The sequence below is a fragment of the Piliocolobus tephrosceles genome, chromosome 8, assembly GCF_002776525.5.
Source record: "Piliocolobus tephrosceles isolate RC106 chromosome 8, ASM277652v3, whole genome shotgun sequence".
Taxonomy (NCBI): Eukaryota; Metazoa; Chordata; class Mammalia; order Primates; family Cercopithecidae; genus Piliocolobus; species Piliocolobus tephrosceles.
In genome coordinates, this window is record NC_045441.1 from 120,642,986 (window position 1) to 120,663,042 (window position 20,057).

Consider the following 20,057-nt stretch of genomic DNA (forward strand, 5'->3'; position numbering starts at 1 on the left):
TTTATTTATTTATTTATTTATTTATTTATTTATTTATTTATTTATTTGCTTTAGAGGCAGAGTCTTACTCTGTCACCCAGGCTGGAGTACAATGGCACGATAATAGCTCACTGCAATTTCCAACTCTGGGCTCGAGGGATCCTCCCACTTCAGCCTCCCTGATAGCTAGGACTACATGTGCACACCACCACACTTGGCTGATTTTTAATTTTTATAGAGACAGGGTCTCACTGTGTTACCCAGTCTGGTCTTGAGCTCATGGCCTCATGTGATCCTCCCACTTTGGCCTCCCAAAGCACTGATATTGCATGCATGAGCCACTGTACCTGGCCCAGAATATAAAATTTTATTTTTTGGAAGTTACTATATGTTATGAACATATATTTTAAATGACTCTGACCTTATTAAGCAACCCTGTGCTTTACCTTTTGTCAACTATTTTTCCCCAGGTCAAGATTTGAATATTTAATCTCTACTATCAAATTAGAACTGTCCCAGATAATAAATCAGTTAATTAAAGCATATCCTTTCCTTCCTTATGTAAAAATGATTATATTGCATACCTCTTTCTGCTTCTTTTTTCCCTGTAGCTGGCAATTGACATTCCTTTAGCCTTTCCACAAATCGTTTAGTAATTGTTATATTCCAGGCACTATTCTAGACACAACAAAATAGTGAGCAAAACAGCCTCTTTGCTTGTAGAGCTCATAGAGTAAGGAGAAGGCAATATATAATTGTTTATTGTTTAATTAAAAAGTTATGTAGTGTGTTATAAGTTAAGTATGTGGACACATAGAGCAGAATAAAGATGTATTGACATTTTCAAGAGAAACTAGTAGGGGCTGGGTGTGATGGCTTATGCCTGTAACACCAGCACTTTGGGAGGATGAGGTAGAAATATTGCTTAAGGCCAGGAGTTTGAAACCAGCCTGGGCAGCATAGCAAGACCCCATCTCTATAAAAAAAATCCAAAAATTAGCTGAGTGTGGTGGTGCGTGCCTGTAATCCCAGCTACTTGGGAGGCTGAGGCAGGAGGATCCTTTGAGCCCACGAGTTCTAGCCTGCAATGAGTCATGTTTGTGCCAGTGTACTTCAGCTTGGGCAATAGAGTGAAACTCTGTCTCTTAAAAAAAAAAAAAAATAGGCCAAGCACAGTGGCTCACGCCTGTAATCCCAGCACTTTGGGAGGCCGAGGCAGGCAGATCACCAGAGGTCGGGAGTTCGAGACCAGCCTGACCAACATGGAGATACCCATCGCTACTAAAAATCCAAAATTAGCCGGCCGTGGTGGTGCATGCCTGTAGTTCCAGCTACTCGGGAAGCTGAGGCAGGAGAACCTGGGAGACGGAGGTTGCAGTGAGCCGAGATGGCGCCACTGCCCTTCAGCTTGGGCAACAAGAGCGAAACTCCGTCTCAAAAAAAATAAATAAAAATAAATAAAGAAAGAATTAAGAAAGTAAATACTAAACTATCTAAAGTGAATATTTTCATCTTTTTTTTTCTTTAATTTATAGTTCCAATGACAGGATTTACACAGAGAGCAACTATTGATCCAGAACTGAATGAAATACATGTCTTATCTGGACTCAGCAAAGATAAGGAAAAGAGGGAAGAAAATGTTAGAAATTCATTCTGGATTTATGACATTGTGAGGAATAGTTGGTAAGGAACTCTTGTCTCTGCTGCAATCCCAATGTAGCAGTTATTTGAGGTTGTTGGTTTATTCAAAAGAAGAGAGAAAGTCTTATGTTAATTTGTGACATTGTACATTTAAAAGTCAGTATTGAAAAAAAATTAATATCAGTACCTGTGTATACAGTGATGTTCAGTAAATGGATTTTACCTCTGTGTTTTTCAAGTAGTAGATGGTTCCTGGTCTGGGACTCAAGAGAACTGTATTTTAGTCTAGGTTCTGTTCTCTTCTAGTCTAGTTCTGTGTGAACTTGAGAGCAATGCTTTTTTTTAATGTTCCCAGATCTTAGTTTTCATAAAACTAAGAGGCTTGACTATAGCAGGGAGGGGACAGTATTACTTAGCATTTCCAAACCATGACTTTTGTGTCATAGAGCATCCCACAGAACTGGTGCTGCACGTTTTGCTTTGGGAAAACATGGATCCACCTCTGACATTCTGTGACCGCTCCATAAGTGAATATTGTACAGAGCAGAAGCACTTCAGAGAACTTCTCCTTTCATAATGGAGAGTAGTGCTCTACAGCTAAGGAATTTATTATTTTCTAAATAGGACATTTATTTACAGTCAAATGACAGCAATGTATACTGTACATCTTTTTATTGTACATACATAGACAAGATAGCATCTCTTTCTTTAGTTTGAGCTTTCATGTATGCTGTTTGTATTTCATAATAAAAAGTAGGATACATGAGCTATTTAATGGACATGAAAAGAACTTCAGAACTCAGTTCTAACAAATTTAGAGTGTTTTATGAGTAACTAGAACCTTTTTTTTTTTTTTTTTTTGAGATGGAATCTTGCTTTGTTGCCCAGACTGGAGTGCAGTGGTGCAATCTCGGCTCGCTGCAACCTCCGCCTCCTGGTTTCAAGCAATTCTCCTGCCTCAGTCTCCTGAGTAGCTGGAATTACAGGCGCCCGCCACCATACCCAGCTAATTTTTGTATTTTTAGTGGAGATGGGGTTTCACCATGTTGGTCAGGCCGGTCTCGAAGCCCTGACCTCGTGATCCACCCACCTCAGCCTCCCAAAGTGCTGGGATTACAGGTGTGAGCCACCGCGCCCAGCCCAAGTAACTAGAACTTTAATATTTGATGCGAACATATTTCTAAAATGTTTTGTTAGTAATTAGACATGCAATTAATTTACTTGCTACAGTTGTATTATCTTTGCTGCTAATTCTCTAAGGTAGAATGCCTTAAAAGCAATGTCTTGCAGGTCTTGTGTCTATAAGAATGATCAAGCTGCAAAGGATAATCCAACTAAAAGTCTTCAGGAAGAAGAACCATGTCCAAGGTTTGCCCATCAGCTTGTATACGATGAGCTACACAAGGTATCCTAACTACATTGACCTGTAAACTTTCCATGGCCTACTGTCTGAATTAATCCTCAAATATATCTTTCTGATTGTTTTAAATTGGATTTGAGTAAAAAGTTAAAAATACATAGTAGACATTCAATAGAATATTAAACACTCAATATCACTTCTCCCTAAAATTCCTTAAGAGAATAAGCATTTTTACATAGTCTATAATTCTTGGTACTTTTCCTTTTTTGGAAATAGTCAGTGGCAGCTTCTTAACTGTATAGCTCTAGAGACGTGACATAGCCTATTGTTTCTACAATGTGAATATCCAAGTAAAAGATGTACAGTTGTCAGCATTTAGGTACCTTGTTCCATGATATAACATGGTTTTGGTTTTAGATTTTCCCATTGTGTAAGAAGTCTTTTCATCTTAATTTTCCTGATATACTAGTGATATATCTTTTAAATCAGCCTTGTGAAATGGTCCTGTGTTGTGAATTTTTAGTGTCATAGTGTTGAGAGTTATTTCTTTATTTCTCCCTTAAACTTAACCATATACTTTAGTGATCCGACTTAGATTATATAGTAAATTACTGACAGAGACCAATTGTTTCTGTTAAGCCACGGATGATTAGTTAAATTCTACATGATATACTTTGAGACCTTTAGGTAAAAGCTACCATGGGAGTGAGTAAAAGCCCTTTCTTTTATAACCTCTCAATTTAAGGAGTAAATGAATTTCCATCTATAGGATAGGGATAATTACTCTATTATATAACACCAATGAATATAAATGTTTTTAACATTTTAGGAAATATTTTAATTTAAATTTAATAAATTTATACACTAATTGTAATTAAAATATTTAAATATTTAAATGCTTTTGCTTAAGTACAGAAAAACATTCAAGTGCAATAAATTTAGGCAGTTATACTCTCACTTTTACCACTTATGAAAGTGATTCCGTTTCTTCACTGTTTTATCTTCCAAAGTTATCTGAGGAACAGATAACTCTGATTAATGTAATAGTGAAATAATCATAAATTCCTTTTGCATTTCATTTTTGGTATTGAATTATGGAATAATGTTTTTAATGTTATTTCACAAATTATATGTGCCATTTAATATTTGGCATTTCAGTTAAAGCAAAATTAAGATGTTAAAATTTTTTAAAGTTTCTAGTTGACCTGTTGACTTGACTGTTAACTTTTAGTGACTCAGCGTTTATGTCAGAATTTTTAAGATATTTGTTATATGATCAATATTTTGACTAATTTCATCCCCATTATTCGTTGTCCTCAGCAAATAATATCATGGATTAGCTTCTTCCATTGCCTTCCACTGTCATTGTAATTGTGGTAACATAACTCATTTTAGCATACATGCAGTTTTTTTAAGTAGCCATGGTGCTTTAAAGTAAAATAGAAACGAGAAAAATCAAGAGAAGCTTTTGGTAAAAATGCAATATAATTTTTAATTTTTTATTTAAATAGCTTCAGGAAGTTAACCTATTATGCACTGCTACTAAAATATCTTGGGTATGCATGCATTTTTTAAAATCTGGCTTATTTTGCTTATTATAGGTTCATTATTTATTTGGTGGGAATCCAGGAAAATCTTGCTCTCCAAAGATGAGATTAGATGACTTCTGGTCACTGAAGTTGTGTAGACCTTCAAAAGATTATTTACTGAGGCATTGCAAGTACCTCATAAGAAAACACAGGTATGAAAATAATTCACTGAAAACATTTAATTAACATTATCAGCTACTGTTGGTATTACCTAGCTTTGGAGATAGAACTTTCTCTTGGCACATTTAATAATGACACTGTAAATACTACGAAGATCATGAATTTTGTAAATGCCCTGTTCTATTTACTTTTGCTTTTCTTTTTCAAAGGAAGATACAAAATATAGATATTGATGCTAAAAATTTATAAAAACAGAACAAGTGAAATTTTGCAACTGTTAAAAAATGGAAAATAATTTCTGTTAAGGTGACATGCCTACATCGAAGTAACTCAAAGCTAACTACAAATTAGATCAGTTCTAGCTTAATGGCACGCGCCTGAGGTTTTGGTAACTCTGTTAACAGTGAATGTGATGATATAGTTGACTATACTATATCTTCCTAATTTGTTTCACAATACAATTTCAAAATAGGCTTGTGGCTTTATATCACCTTTATTATTTAATTGCAAAATCATTTAATCAAGCATTTTCATATATACATATACATTCACACACACACACCCTCCCCCACCCTGAGTCATGTTTGGTTTTTAGCCTAGAAGGTAATAAATTACTAAAAAATGCAGAAAAGGGTTTCTGTCCTTTTGGTTACTGTAGTGTTACATGGTAATAAAAATTTGCTTTAGGGTCAGGTGCAGTGGCTCATGCTTATAATCCCAGCACTTTGGGAGGCAGAAGTAAGAGGATTGCCTAAGGCCAGGAGTTCAAGACCAGCCTGGCAATTACTTTATGCTAGACCGTGTATATTATGTGGCAGAGCCAGGACTTGAGCCTGAGCATTCTGATTCCAGAGCTCACTGCTTAACTGTCATATATACATATGTATCAATGAAGAAAATGAACAAAACTCTGCCCTCAAGTTTCCATTCTTAAGAAGGCAGACTAACAGTAAACATAATAAGGAATTTATATTACATGTTAGATGGTAAATACTATGAAAAGAAACAGATTGAGTTATTATTTATACAGGTGAGGGAGGTGGGAATGTAGTTTTAAATAAGAATATCAGGATAGACTGCACAGTGAAGATGGCATTTGAATAGAAACTTAAGGGACAAGAGGGACTGAATCATGTAGCTCTCTGGTGGGGTAGGGAATGTTCTAGACAGGTAATAGTCAAGGCTCTGAGGTTAAAAAAAATGCCTGAATAGTTTGAGGAGCGAATTGAGAAGAAGTGTGGTGGAAGTGGAATGAGTGAAGTGATTGTGATAGGAAATGAGGTTGAAGGGACTAGGAAAGGGACAGCTTGTAAGGGGCCTTTAGCTTTTACTCTTAGGGGAAATTGAAAGATTTTAAGTAGAGGAGTAACACATTCAGGCTTATATTTTATAAAAATCATTCTGTATTTTCTTCCAGAAGAACTGGATAAAACTCGTATGTACTTTCCCTCAGGTGGGGAATTCTTCAGAAATAACAGGTTTATGTGTTGGAAAAGATTAGTTCAGTTTGGGGCACTTTAGGTTTGAGAAGTCTGTAAGACATGCAAGCGGAGACCATCTGAACATTTGGTGAAAAGACTTGGCCTGACATTACAGTTGTGAGTCACGGGGAGAAGGAGCTTGCTGAGGGTGAGCAAGAAGAGTGAAGGGTTGCTGGGTATTCTCTGAGGACTACCACCATTTGAAGGACAGGCAGAGGAAGGGACATTCCACAAGAGATCAAGAAGGCACCTTAACATTCTGGATAAGCTTTGGAGATTGTGCCAATAGAATTTCCTGATGGATTTGATATGGCTATGAGAGAAAGAGAGCAGTCAGGGATGACTCTTAGGGCATCTTGAGAATCTTGTCAACTGCCAATTCAAACTGACAATAAAAGGCTTATTTTAGACCTTTTTCTCTACCAAGCTGTTAGGTCAATTCAAGAATTTGAGGGACATCGCTACATTATAGACAGAATAGATAGAAGTTTGTGTCTATGAATTGGGTAGAACACAAAAATTGCCTTTTTCAAATGTTACGCAGATTTCTTTTTTTAATATGGGAGCTTGTACTAACTGCTAGACTGGCTTATTTTTGTTATTGTTCTTAATGGAAAATAATTATTCTGTTTAGTTAGAATATAAATTTAGAAGGAGAGAAAGAAGTATATTGTGTGCCAAGGAAGTATCTCCTTGTTCTTACAAATGTCATGTGATGTAATAAACAAAATACCACTATTATTTTTTCATATGACATTCAGGTTTCCAAACTTGATGATGATTTGTGGGTAGAAATGGACAAAAAAAAATTATGATCGGATTAATTTCTGTTCACTTAGGAGCAGGGCAGAACTGTTGATTAAAATACGATTCTAGGCTACAGACACAAGTCCGTGATAAGTTCTTGCTGGCCAAAAATAGCTCAGAAAATGAAGGTGGAAAACATAACTTTCAGGAAGCTGATCTCTTTACTGGATATGGGATTGTATGTGTGTGTTGGTTAGGTTATTTCAGGTTGTAAAGGATAATGCCATGCTTTGGATACCTCAGCTGAAAAAGAATTTATTATTAGATTATTCAGGGAATTAAGGCACCTTCTCAGCATTTGAACAGTGAAACCGGATGGAGAATTGTTTAGGATACTGGAAGAATTCTAGTAGCTGGGTGCTACTGTAGCTTTTCCTTGTACCTCTGTCTGCTTCTTTCTCCATCTGCTTGTCCTGTTCTACTGACTACTGCTGACTTTCTCCCAACCTCGTGGCCTAGATAGATAGAAGCATAGATAGATAAATAGATAGAGGCATGGATAGACAGACAGACAGATAGATAGAGGCATAGATAGATAGGTAGATGGACGGACGGACAGAATCTGCCATCTCACGGCTTCTGTTTACTGCCTTCTCTATTTCTGTCTGCTCTTTACATGTCCTTATATGTCTCACATTCAGATTATCCAAGAGAAAGAATCTTCTTAGAAAGCATTTCCTGGGGAGAGCGTCCCTATTAGGAAGAATTCTACCAAACCACTTTATAAACTACTAATCAAAGCATAGGTGCCAAAACCTTGGCCTAATCTAATCTGTTGTGGACAAGATGGTAGAGTAACATGGTCTTTACCTAAAGGACTCTCATCTGAAGGCTGTAAGCCTGGCTGTCACTCTTAGGGTACTGCCTGGTACAAAAGACCTGTAATATTTTGCTAGTCTTTGCCCCTGCCTGAAGTACAGGTACCCTATCACCGAGGATGCCATCAACCTGAACACCATCGTGAAAGGCTCTTCATAGCCATTCCGACTCAAAGGAAATTCCTCTTTTCCTTGTCTGTATATTTTGGAAAGCATACCAACTTATTGGAAATAAATCTATATGTAATTATGGTATAAAAGAGATGTTATCTTTTTCAAATAGATGTATAGATACATACAGTTTTTTGTTGTTTAGGAGAGCTCATCCAGATTCATTCTCTGCACCTCAGTTTTTCATTTTGGGTTTTTTTTTTTTTTTTTTTTTTTGGAGACAGGATCTCACTCTGTCATCCAGGCTGGAGTGCAGTGGTAAGATCATGGCTAACTGCACCCCCAGGCTCAAGCAATCCTCCCACCTTAGACTCTCGAGTAGCTGGGACTATAGGCACGTGCCATCACACCTGGCTGATTTTTGTAGAGATGGGGTTTTGCCATGATGGCCAAGCTGGTTTCAAACTCCTGGGCTCAAGCCGTCCACCCACCTTGACCTGGCAAAGTGTTGGGATTACAGGCATGAGCCACAGCACCCTGTTTTCATGTTTTTTGTGATAAACAGTGATAAAATAGATCATTATCATAGCATTATTGTGAGGATGGATGAAGTGGTACATGTAAAATACTCGATACAATGTCTAGCATATTACAAATGCTTGAGAAGTGGTTGCTGCAGTTGTTTTTGCTGACTGAGACATGGACATAATCTCATTAAAAGTAATCAGTGTTAATGATACTCATTTAAAGATACCCTGTTTATTTCAGTTTCCAAGGTATCTGTTAAACATCTCCATTAGAAAATATACAAATCCAAGCAAGTGTTTTTATTTTTATGTCTACTCATTTTGAATGAAACACATTGGGATTTTTTGAAGTTCTGTTTTGTAAAATACGTAGCATATTCACTTTGTTTGGTAGTTGGTTTAGTCCTACCTTGTAGTTTTAAGAGAAGAGTAGGAAATGCTCCTACCCAGTCTCTAGCACCACAGCTGCCTGTGACCACCTGGCATTACCATTACATTTCCAAGAACTCCACGCCTACACTGTCTACATGGCAGTATTGTTACTTCTGGATTCCTAAACTGAGATTTTCTAGATATCCAGAACAACAAGTCATATGCAGTGTAACAGTGTATTTTATTCCAGGTCTGAAAGACATTTCTGATATTTTGTCATAACTCCAGATAATTACTCTTGTTTACATTTTCTAGGTTTGAAGAAAAGGCCCAAATGGATCCCCTTAGTGCTCTGAAATATTTGCAAAATGATCTTTATATAACTGTGGATCATTCGGACCCAGAAGAGACAAAAGAGGTAAAGAAAGGTGGTAATACATTTCAGAAAATGCATTTTTAAATGTCTTCCTAACTTACATTTAATGATTTTGCTCTTGAGTGTGTAAAGGAAAAATGAATAAAATATGATGACATCAATAATCTTTAAAATATCACAGAGCCGGTGAAATAAAAATTGAATAGGCATGTTTTCATGTGATAAGATTCAAGTCACCAAAAACCCTTGGTCCATTCAGAAAAGGATTATCAGGTATAAAGTTTTAATTAGTTTTGTGTTTTGGAAAGCAAATAGAAATTTTTAGTCTGTCCATAGTCCCATGATTATTTTACTTAAGGATTACATAATGGTTCAATATAAACTTTTCTGTTGATAGTTTAGATCCCCCAAGAGAGGAAAGAAAAATTCCCTGTTGCTTAGGAAGAAAATGAAGAGAGATTGGTGGGAGTTAGAATCCTTGGTGCCTTAATATTTAGTTATGTGAATGTTGTAGCAGTATAGTTTGTCTATAGGCTACTAATTTCATCCATTCCTTGTTGCTAAGATTGAGAAATCAGTTAGCCAATGATTACTTTTCAGTTTTTTGTTACATAACATTGGGATAGAAACAACTGTTTCTAAAGATTTTATATCCTTAAGGACATGTTTGCTTATCCATGGTGTGTGAATATGCCTGCAATGATTTTTGTGGTTTTATATGCTCTCTTTCCACTAATATCTGACAATCTTTTTGTCATCTTTTCATTTTGCCAGCTATCCTTGTTCATCTAGCAATATCTGAACTGCAGTGCATTTGCCTTCCACTCACAGAATTTGTGCTGATTATATGTAGTTCTGACCCTTAGGTCTCTTTCTGTGTTAGCTGCTGCCTTGCTTTGGCTTTGTAATAGCAGTATCAAGCTGTGCCCGGCATGCTTTAGCATTGACACAGGTGTCAGATTTAATGTCAAATCACTTTCAGGCTCCAGGTTTATTGTACTTTCAAGCAATAGAGGTTCCGTGTCTTCAGCACCATAACAAAGAGATACTCTTCCATAGTTTCATACTATAAAATTAAGTCCTGAGTCTCTCGATATTGATTACAGCCCTTCACTAGGTAGAGAGTCTGCAGAACATACTTTAGAACCCCCATGAAGGGGGACAGTTAATTGTCTTTCCTTGAGTCTTCAGTCAATTCATGATACTGTGCAAATAGGAGAAATAATTGTAGTTTTGCCAAGTGGCAGAATATATTTGATTTAATCTTTTATGACTTATAAGTGTACTTAGTTGTGAAGAGTCCATTAATGTTCATTTTGTTAGGCCATACATTTGAGACTTACGCATAGATTTCCTTGTGCTTTCTCCATATTCTGTGTAAAATGGCTGTAACTGGGAACAATCATTTTTTCCTTATTTTTTGAAGCCAAAACAAAATATTTCAGAGTAAATAATTTCAGCTATGTGAGCTGCAACTAGGCCAAAGAAAACAAGACAGTTTGTTCTTAAAGTTAAACTGATGGGAAAAAAACAGGACAGGGAGGTATCTCAAGTTCATTTGAGCCATTTTTAAAATTTTGGTAGCTGGTTTCTCTTTTTCTTCTTTTTAAAATAGTAACAACTTAGGAGTTTGTATGCCATCAGCTTCCATTCCATTTCATAAAAGCTTAATCTAGCAAGAGTTGGTGAACCCTAGTAGAAGTTAGAAAGAAATGGTTGTGTGTGTGTGTGTGTGTGTGTGTGTGTGTGTGTGTTGGCATCAGAATCACCCCAGACACTTTTTAAAACAATGCCCTCACACTAAGATTCTCTTCTGTCTGCTCTTAAAGAACAGAAAACAGAAAACATTCCTGACATTGAGAATAACTGGTCTGTAATACTATTATTTTGTTTTAATGTGTGGACAGATTTACCTTTTAAAATGTTTTATATCCAACAGTCCGTTTTGGGGGAAGAAATCCTCTGGTGACAGTTCACGTGTATACTGATGATATTTGTCAGTGAGGCATGTAGATCTTCACTTTCATTGTAGGAAATCATTCCACTCATTGAGAAGGGCCTTACTGCTCTTCATTTCCTATAGTAACTTGTTTTTGTTCTGTTTATATGTTTAAAAAAATTTCATGTTATTAAATGACTTTCTCATTTAAGTCTCAAAACACGAAAAGTGTTTTTTAGATTTTTTTTTTCACAGTTGTTACGATCATCATCATTGTGCCTGTTGTCAGGACGTTGACAACTGACTATCAACTATATAACAAAAAAATGTTCTTTGCTTCCTCCAGTCTTCAGAACATGGGTTCTGAATTGGTGATGAACTTATTATAAATCTTATAAAAAATATATTTTTTTCTAGAAAAGGCTTGAGGAAAGGATGCCTAAGTCAATTATACCACTTTCAGAGAAGAATTCTGTAATAGAGAAGGAATGAGAATAAGTTTTCAGCTACAATAACACATTTTGTATTCATTACACTTCTGTGGAGTTTCCAGAGTACTGGTGTCATTCATTTAACAGATGTGTATCGATTCCCGATAATAGGTCAGGCATTCTAGGCAGAGGAGCTATATCAGCAAACCAAACAAGATCCCTGCCCAGGAGGTGCTTACATCTTAGTAGAGAAAGACAGTAAACATTAAAGAAGCAAATTATATAGCACATTAGAATTGAGTAAGTATTGGACCGGGCACAGTGGTTCAGCCTATAATCCTAGCACTTTGGGAGGCTGAGGTGGGCGGATCACCTGAGGTCAGGAGTTCAAGACCAGCTTGGCCAACATGGTCAAACCCCATCTCTACTAAAAATACAAAAAATTAGCTGGGCATGGTGGCAGGTGCCTGTAATCCCAGCTAATTGGGAGGTCGAGGCAGGAGAATCGCTTGAACCAGGAGGTGGAGGTTGCAGTGAGCTGAGACTATGCCACAGCACTCCAGCCTGGGCAACAGGGAGTTCCTGTAGACCAAAATAATGATAGAATGGTGAGAAGTAAAATAGAGCAGATTCTCAATATATTTTAAAGATAGAACCAACAGAATTTTATGATAGATTAGATCTAGTGTTTGAAAGAAACGACTCTAAAGTTTTTGGCCTGAAAAACTGGAAGGATGGGGTTACTATCAACTGAAGTGAGAATGTTCTCAGGGGAGCTGGTTTGTGGGGACTCCTGACTGGCATTCAGGAGTTTAAATTTGGAAATATTGAGTTTGAGATATCTATGACACAGCTAACTTAAGATGTTGAGGTGACTGTTGGATATTTAAATCCAGAGTTTGGGAAAGAGGTCTGTAATATCACTTGGTATGTGTTAAAATCCTTAGGCCAGTACATACAGTTCCACTTATTTAATCAGATTGTTAAGATAATAGTTTTCTCCTTATCCTATATGTAGAGCCAATAAAATTTATTTTTCACCTTAGGCGTTAGAAAAGAGGAGCAAATTCAACCCCAAATAAGTAGAAAATAAGAAATTCATGAAATAGGAAACAAACAATGGAGAAATGTTAAAAGTGAAAAGTTGGCCTTTTGAAAAGGTAAATAAATTGATAAACCCCGAGCAAGACTTACCAAGTGTATTAGTTTGTTCTCACACTGTTGTAAAGAACCACCTGAGACTGGGTAATTTATGAAGAAAAGAGGTTTAATTGACTCACAGGCCCACAGGCTTAACAGGAAGCATGACTGGGAGGCCTCAGTAAACTTACAATCATGGCAGAAGGTGAAGGGGAAGCAAGCACCTTTTTCACATGGTGGCAGGAGAGAGAATGACAATGAGGGGGGAAGTGCCACACATGTTTAAACCACCAGATCTCATGAGAACTCACTGTCAGAAGAACAGCAAGGGGAAAATCGGCCCCTGTGATCCAGTCACCTCCCACCAAATCCCTCCTCCAATTCAACATGAGATATGGGCAGTGATGCAAATCCAAACCGTATCACCAAGAAAAAAAGTGAAAACATACATTATCAACATCACAAATGAAAAGAGGGCATCAGCATAGACCCTACATATATTAAAAGTAAAGTGGGTATGGACATCTTCATCGACAAATTCAGCAACTTGATGAAATTGACAAATACTTTAAAAGACACAGTTTACCAAAACTGACACAAGAAGAAATAGAAAATCTTAAGGAACGCCATATTTACTACAGAGATTACATTTGTAATAAAAAATTTTCTAACAAAAAAAACTCTAGGCCCGTAATAGCAGTAAATTTTATCAACCATTTAAAGAAGGAAGAAAAAAATACAATTTTACATAGACTCTCAGAAATTAGAGGAGGGTGATACTTCTTTAATCCTTTTATAAAGCCAGGTTAACTTTGATATAAAATCCCAACAGAAGCAGGGCATGGTGGCTCACGCTTGTAATCCCAACATTTTGGGAGGCTGAGGGGTGGATCCCCTGAGCCTATGAGTTCGAGACCAGCTTGGGCAACATGGCAAAAACCTGTCTCTACAAAAACATACCAAAAATTAGCTGCGTGTGGTGGTGCATGCCTGTAGTCCCAGCTCCTCTGAAGGCTGAGGTTGGAGGATCACCTGAGTTCAGGGAGGTTGAGGCTGCAGTGAACTGTGATCCTACCACTGCATGCTGAACTTTGGCGATAAAGTGGGATCCTATCTCAGAATAAATTACAATAAGATAAAATCCCAAGAGAGACATTACAAGCGAAGAAAATCATGGACCAATATTTTTCATGAACATAAATATAAAATTCTTACAAAAATTTTAGTTAATTAGGAATATATTGAAAAGTTAGTGTACTATGACTAAGTAGTGGTTTATTCTAGGAATATATGGCTAGTTTAACATTTGAAACAAAAATTCAGTGTAATTGACCATGTTAACTGAAGGAGGAAAACCATAGATCATCTTAGTAAGTGAAGAAAAGCATCTAACAAAATTCAGACTCATTCAGAATAAAAATTCTTAGCAAACTAGGAATAAAAAGAAACTTTTTTGAATCTAAATTCCTAAAGGACACCTGTGAAAAACATAACAGCTGGGACTATTCTTAATTGGTAAACATTAAACCCTTTACCCTAAGATTGTGACAAGGAAATTATTATCAGCCTCTCTATTCAACATTCTACCAGAATTACACTAGCTAGTGTAATAAAGAAAAAGTAATAAAAAGCATATAGATTGGATAGGATAAAGTAAATTTGCTTGCATTTGTAGGTAACATGATTATGTACATTCAAAACCCCATGGTGTCTACAAAACAATATACTAGGACAAGTGAATTTAGCAAGATGACAAAAATACAAGGTCAGGAGAAAAAATGAAAGTTATTATTAGCAATTATTTTTATACTAGCAGAGAACAATTAGAAAATGAAAAGCATAGTTTGTATTAGCAACAGAAATATCAAATGGGTAGAATGAGTCTGTTGTAAGAAATTAAAAAAGACCTTGATAAATGAAGAGATATATTTATGGATTGAAATGATAAAAATTGTTTAAAGCTGCCCATTTTCCCCAAATTGGCATTTATTTTAATGTAGTGTAAATTTGGTTTTTGTTGTTGTTGTCATTGAGGAAATAGACAAACCACTGTAAAATTTACATGGAAATGCAAAGGTTTGAGACTAGCTAAAACAATTTTGAAAAACGAAAAAATTGGAAGCCTTATACTATCTGATTTCAGGACTCTACCTAAAGCCCCAGTAATCAAGACAGTGTGCTACTGGCTTAAGGATAGATAAATAGATCAATACAACAGAATAGAGTCCAGAAGTAGACCCATACATATGTGGTCAGTTGTTTTTTGACCAGGGTGCCAAGTCCAACGGGGAAAAGAAAGTTTTTTTTTTTTTTTTTTTGAGACAGAGTCTCGCTCTCTCGCCCGGGCTGGAGTGCAGTGGCCGGATCTCAGCTCACTGCAAGCTCCGCCTCCCGGGTTTACGCCATTCTCCTGCCTCAGCCTCCCGAGTAGCTGGGACTACAGGCGCCCACCACCTCGCCTGGCTAGTTTTTTGTATTTTTTTTAGTAGAGACGGGGTTTCACCGTGTTAGCCAGGATGGTCTCGATGTCCTGACCTCGTGATCCGCCCGTCTCAGCCTCCCAAAGTGCTGGGATTACAGGCTTGAGCCACCGCGCCCGGCCGAAAAGAAAGTTTTTAACAAATGCTACTGAATAACTGGATATCTCAAACCTTTCTCACTCTTTACTGAAACATTAATTTAAGATGGCTTACAGATCTAAATATAAAATCCAGAAGAGTAAGGCTTTGAGAAGAAAACAGGAGATTATCTTCACAACATTGGGACAGGCAAAGATTTCTTGGACATGAACTAAAGGCAGTAATTGTTGAAGAAAAATCTTGATAAATTGGACTTCAAAAGAGTTAAAATTTCTACTCATTAAAGGACTATTAAAAACATAAATAGATATTGCCAGATTCAGTAGCTCACACCAGTAATCCCAGCACTTGAGGAGGCCTAGGAGGAAGAATTGCTTGATACCAGGAGTTTGAAACCAGCCTGGGCAACATGTGAGACCTCGTCTCTACCAAAAAAAAAAAAAAAAAAAATCAAAAAATGAGGCAGAAGGATTGCTTGAGCCCAAGAGGTCAAGGCTGCAGTGAGTCATGATCACGCCACTGCACTCCCACCTGGGTGACAGAGTGAGACCCTGCCTCAAAAAATAAATAAATAAATAGACAAGCCACAGACTAAACAATCCTTGCAGTAGATATATCTGACAGAGGACTGATACCCAGAATATGTAAAGAACTTCTATGCATTTTTAAATTTTTCTTTTTACCCCCCATTTTCATAACTCTTGCTTAGATGAATACCTATGGAATATTTGTACAATTTCTGATCTTCAAAGGACCATTCATCAGGGCTTACAAATGTTGGTATGATTTAATACCTGAAATGTTAAAGACCACAAACATAGATGTGAAATATATCCTGAGGAATTGGTGATATTAACTGCCCAGGTCTTGGGAAGTGCCAAGTAACTCCATTGAGGAGTTTGTCTGCTTTAATTCATTCCTTTAGTTTGCCTCTTTTCCTGCATTCTCATTCAAGATAAATATAAATAGTTCTCCAGATTTTTTATTTTGTGCCTATTTGTTAAATTGCTAATGTTGCAATAGTTTGTCTTACTCTATTTCTTCATTGTTAAATTACATTGTCTGTTTTAAACTAACTTTGACAGCCTGGAAATCTAAGCATCATTTACAACATTATATCCATGAAAAAAGGCCTTTGGGTTTTAACAACATGATTATATATAATTGTGGAATCTCAAGCTAAGTTGTAATTTAGAAATGGTCTATACATGCTTTTTTTCTCAGATTTTGATTTACACAGCTGAGACATCAGGTATTTTACAGTGGCTTACGTTTATTTTGAGATGAGAATGTGTATATGCTAAAAATTCGGTAACAGGGCCCAGGGCACCAATCTGATCATATGTGTTAGATTCAAATGACAATTATCTTTTTTATTTTATTGTGCTGTTGTTCCTTAATAAATACATACTTTAATACATTTTAAAAATAAAATAATTCCAGGAAATGGCCCAGTATTTTGGAAAATGATAATAGCAGCCTGATAGAAAAGTCATTGTATTCTGTAATCTGAATGTGTTCTTCTTGCCACTATTTGGTGAATAGACCTATGTCACACATATTCTGAAATATGTAGTTACTGATAAATGGTCAAAGTTATAGAAGGCTATTTTCCTTCAGCACACTTAGCCAGCTAATTTGCTTCTTCTTTTTTTTTTTTCTTTCTTAAACAGTTTCAGCTCCTGGCATCAGCTCTATTCAAATCTGGTTCAGATTTTACAGCTCTAGGTAAGTATTGCAGTATAATTTATCCAGCTAGATGCCCTAGCATTTGGAAGGTTGGATCTCGGTTTCTTTTACATGAAACATCAGGTGAGATGTTTCAAACAAATAGATGAGCAAATGAAGTTTCAGGGTATCAGGCAAAATTTCTGATAACCTGCTACAAAGTTACTTTCAGGTATCATTTATCGGTTCAGTTTGCAATGACTATTATACCAATTGCTGTGTTAGTATGCAAACAGATAGCAATAGAAACACAGTCAAAATAATTTGTATAGCACTGCCTTGGAATGTAGGCTGTATTACTGATACATACTATGAGATAATACTTGTTGATTAAATAGTTTTTCTTCTCAGTTTGTTCTTTATGGAATTGTGTGTCACCAGAAGAATAGCTATGGGGTAGGCAATGTTTTGGGAGCACAGAAGATAGATTATCTCTTTCCTAAAAATGGGAATTTTGTTATCTTAATTGTTCAAGATAACTTCTAGTTGAAACTCAAGTTTTTCTCAGACACTTTAGTCTTCATTTAGTAATACTGTCATTTAGTATTAATGAATTATTAACTAGACTGTAGGCCGGGCACAGTGGCTCACACCTGTAATCATAGCACTTTGGGATGCTGATGCTTGAGCCCACCAGGAGTCTGAGCCAAGCCTGCGCAATATAGTGAGACCTCATCTCTACAAAAAAAATTAAAAAATTAGCCAGGTGTAGTAGTGTGCTTCCATAGCCCTAGTTACCCAGGAGGTTGAGATGGGAGGATCACTTGAGTGCAGGAGGTAGAGGCTGCAGTCAGCCAAGATCATGCCGCTGCACTCCAGCCTAGGTGACAGAGAGAAACCTCTGTCTTTAAAAATAAAAAATAAAAAAAAATCAGCTAGGCACGGTGGTTCATGCCTGTAATCCCAACTACTCGGGAGGCTGAGGCAGAAGAATCGCTTGAGCCCAGGAGAGGGAGGTTGCATTGAGCCAAGATCATGTCATTGCACTCCAGCCTGGGCAACAGAGCAAGACTCCATCTAAAAAAAAAAAAAAAAAAAAAAAATCCAAGACTGTAGTAAAGTGGGTAGTCTGCAGAACCCAGACCTTTACTTGGGTGAATTTTCAAGGGTATTTTCATCAGGATAACTTAGTAGTAGCTTCATTTTTTTAGCAAGATAATATTCTTGAAGTATGGAAATTCCCAGCTTTCCTCTGGTCAGTGATTGCATATTAATCCCATTGATGCTGGTGCAGTTATTATTTGCCTTAGAGTTGAGGAATAGTATTGAAATTTTCTATTGTATGTAATATAAATACTATTTTTTCTATTTGGAATAAATTAACACTTTGGGATATCAATTTAGTTTCTTCATTATTTGACCTTTTATCTCTTAAAAGTGAAAGTACCTCAAAGAAAAAAGAGTATGTATAATTCTGGTGCTTTTCACTGGGAGGAAAAAATAGAGGTGTTCTTGAGGTCTTGCCCTTTATCCATAGCGAGTGATTGAGGCTTCTCCACTGATCAAGGCAACTCCAGTCCTAAGTTCTAACTCCAGAATATGTAGGATTCCTCAGGACTAGACTGAGCAAACTGCTATGAACGTGACTCCAGAAGGTTCTCCTAAGAATTTAGATAATGATTTACCACTATTCATACACTCGAGTTGAAGTCCTTAGGCTATAGAAGTCCCCACTCTGTGAGCTGGAGAACCTAGGTGTAAGCATTAATTTGGAAAGTTCATCCTCTTCTGAATTCTAACATATGAAATGGATAGAATTTCAATGCATGAATTGGGGGTCTGGCATATATTCTGTTTGAATGATTGTGTGCCTTATGTCTGATACCACAGCCCAGGCCCATTATTTTTATTTATTAATGGATAGCACTGAATTGTATCTAACTGACTTATTTTTAGCCTTTAGAACAAGAATTTCTTGGCAACAATTTAAATATATTAATTAGGGTGGTGTCAGCAAATATTTTACCTTCAGCTTAACTCCTTTCCTTTCTTTTGACTCTGTCCTGTTCACTGCCAACTAATATATTTTGTCAGGAATAGTTTATTTGGATTCGAAACAAACCTCAGATGTACTGAGAACAATACAAACACAAAAAGAGAAAAATACAAGCAGGGAAAATTCCTGTGGGATGTTGTTTCCTGTCTTGTCTGAGGGAAGGTTGTATAGCCTAGTGATTAGGATATTGGAATGTGAGATGGTGGTTAAGAGTCAGGATCTCTTAAAAGTGATCTTGAGCAAGTTACTTAAACTTTCTAATTATCAGTTTCTTTATCTCTAAAATGAAGGTAATGGGAGTACTTGCCTCAAATTGCTGAGAGAATTAAATAATTCTGGAAGACATTTAGCATAGTAAAGCAGTAATGCTCCATTCAGGGTACCATTATTAATATTGACTGCCTTAAAAATGTAATCTTCTAGCCAGGTGCAATGACTTATGCTTGTAATCTCAACACTTTTGGAGGCTGAGGTGGGACGATCATCTTGAGCCCGAGAGTGCAAGATTAACCTGGGTAACATAGCAGAATCTTGTCTCTATTTTTCAAAAACAAAGTCACCTTTGTAACACTGGTGAATTTGGATAAGGAGCAAATTCAGATTGTATGCTAATTTTAATAATGAAAAATTTGATTTACTATTTATAAACAAGAAGTACTTTTCATAAGGTTTTATGCCTATTTAGAGTTCCTGGTTCTTGTTCTTATTCATTTTCTGTCAGACTATTTTATATTTACGCCAATTAGAATAGAAATAAAATGGATTATTGGCCGGGCGCGGTGGCTCAAGCCTGTAATCCCAGCACTTTGGGAGGCCGAGAAGGGCGGATCACGAGGTCAGGAGATCGAGACCATCCTGGCTAACACGGTGAAACCCCCGTCTCTACTAAAAAAAAAAATACAAAAAACTAGCCAGGCGAGGTGGTGGGCGCTTGTAGTCCCAGCTACTTGGGAGGCTGAGGCAGGAGAATGGCGTAAACCCGGGAGGCGGAGCTTGCAGTGAGCTGAGATCCGGCTACTGCACTTCAGCCTGGGCGACAGAGCAAGACTCTGTCTCAAAAAAA

General features: G+C 36.8%; 1 protein-coding gene across 5 annotated transcripts in view; it reads left to right on the forward strand.

The window, feature by feature from the left end:
• Positions 1 to 20,057, forward strand: part of MKLN1 (muskelin 1) — a 163,897-nt gene that overhangs the window by 136,664 nt on the left and 7,176 nt on the right. For all 5 annotated transcript variants that reach the window (XM_023207840.1, XM_023207837.1, XM_023207841.1 and 2 more), the window contains 5 exons: positions 1,515 to 1,662; positions 2,911 to 3,025; positions 4,582 to 4,721; positions 9,121 to 9,223; positions 16,944 to 16,998. In XM_023207840.1, coding sequence (XP_023063608.1) covers positions 1,515 to 1,662; positions 2,911 to 3,025; positions 4,582 to 4,721; positions 9,121 to 9,223; positions 16,944 to 16,998 — 561 coding nt within the window. The remainder of the gene's footprint in view (positions 1 to 1,514; positions 1,663 to 2,910; positions 3,026 to 4,581; positions 4,722 to 9,120; positions 9,224 to 16,943; positions 16,999 to 20,057) is intronic.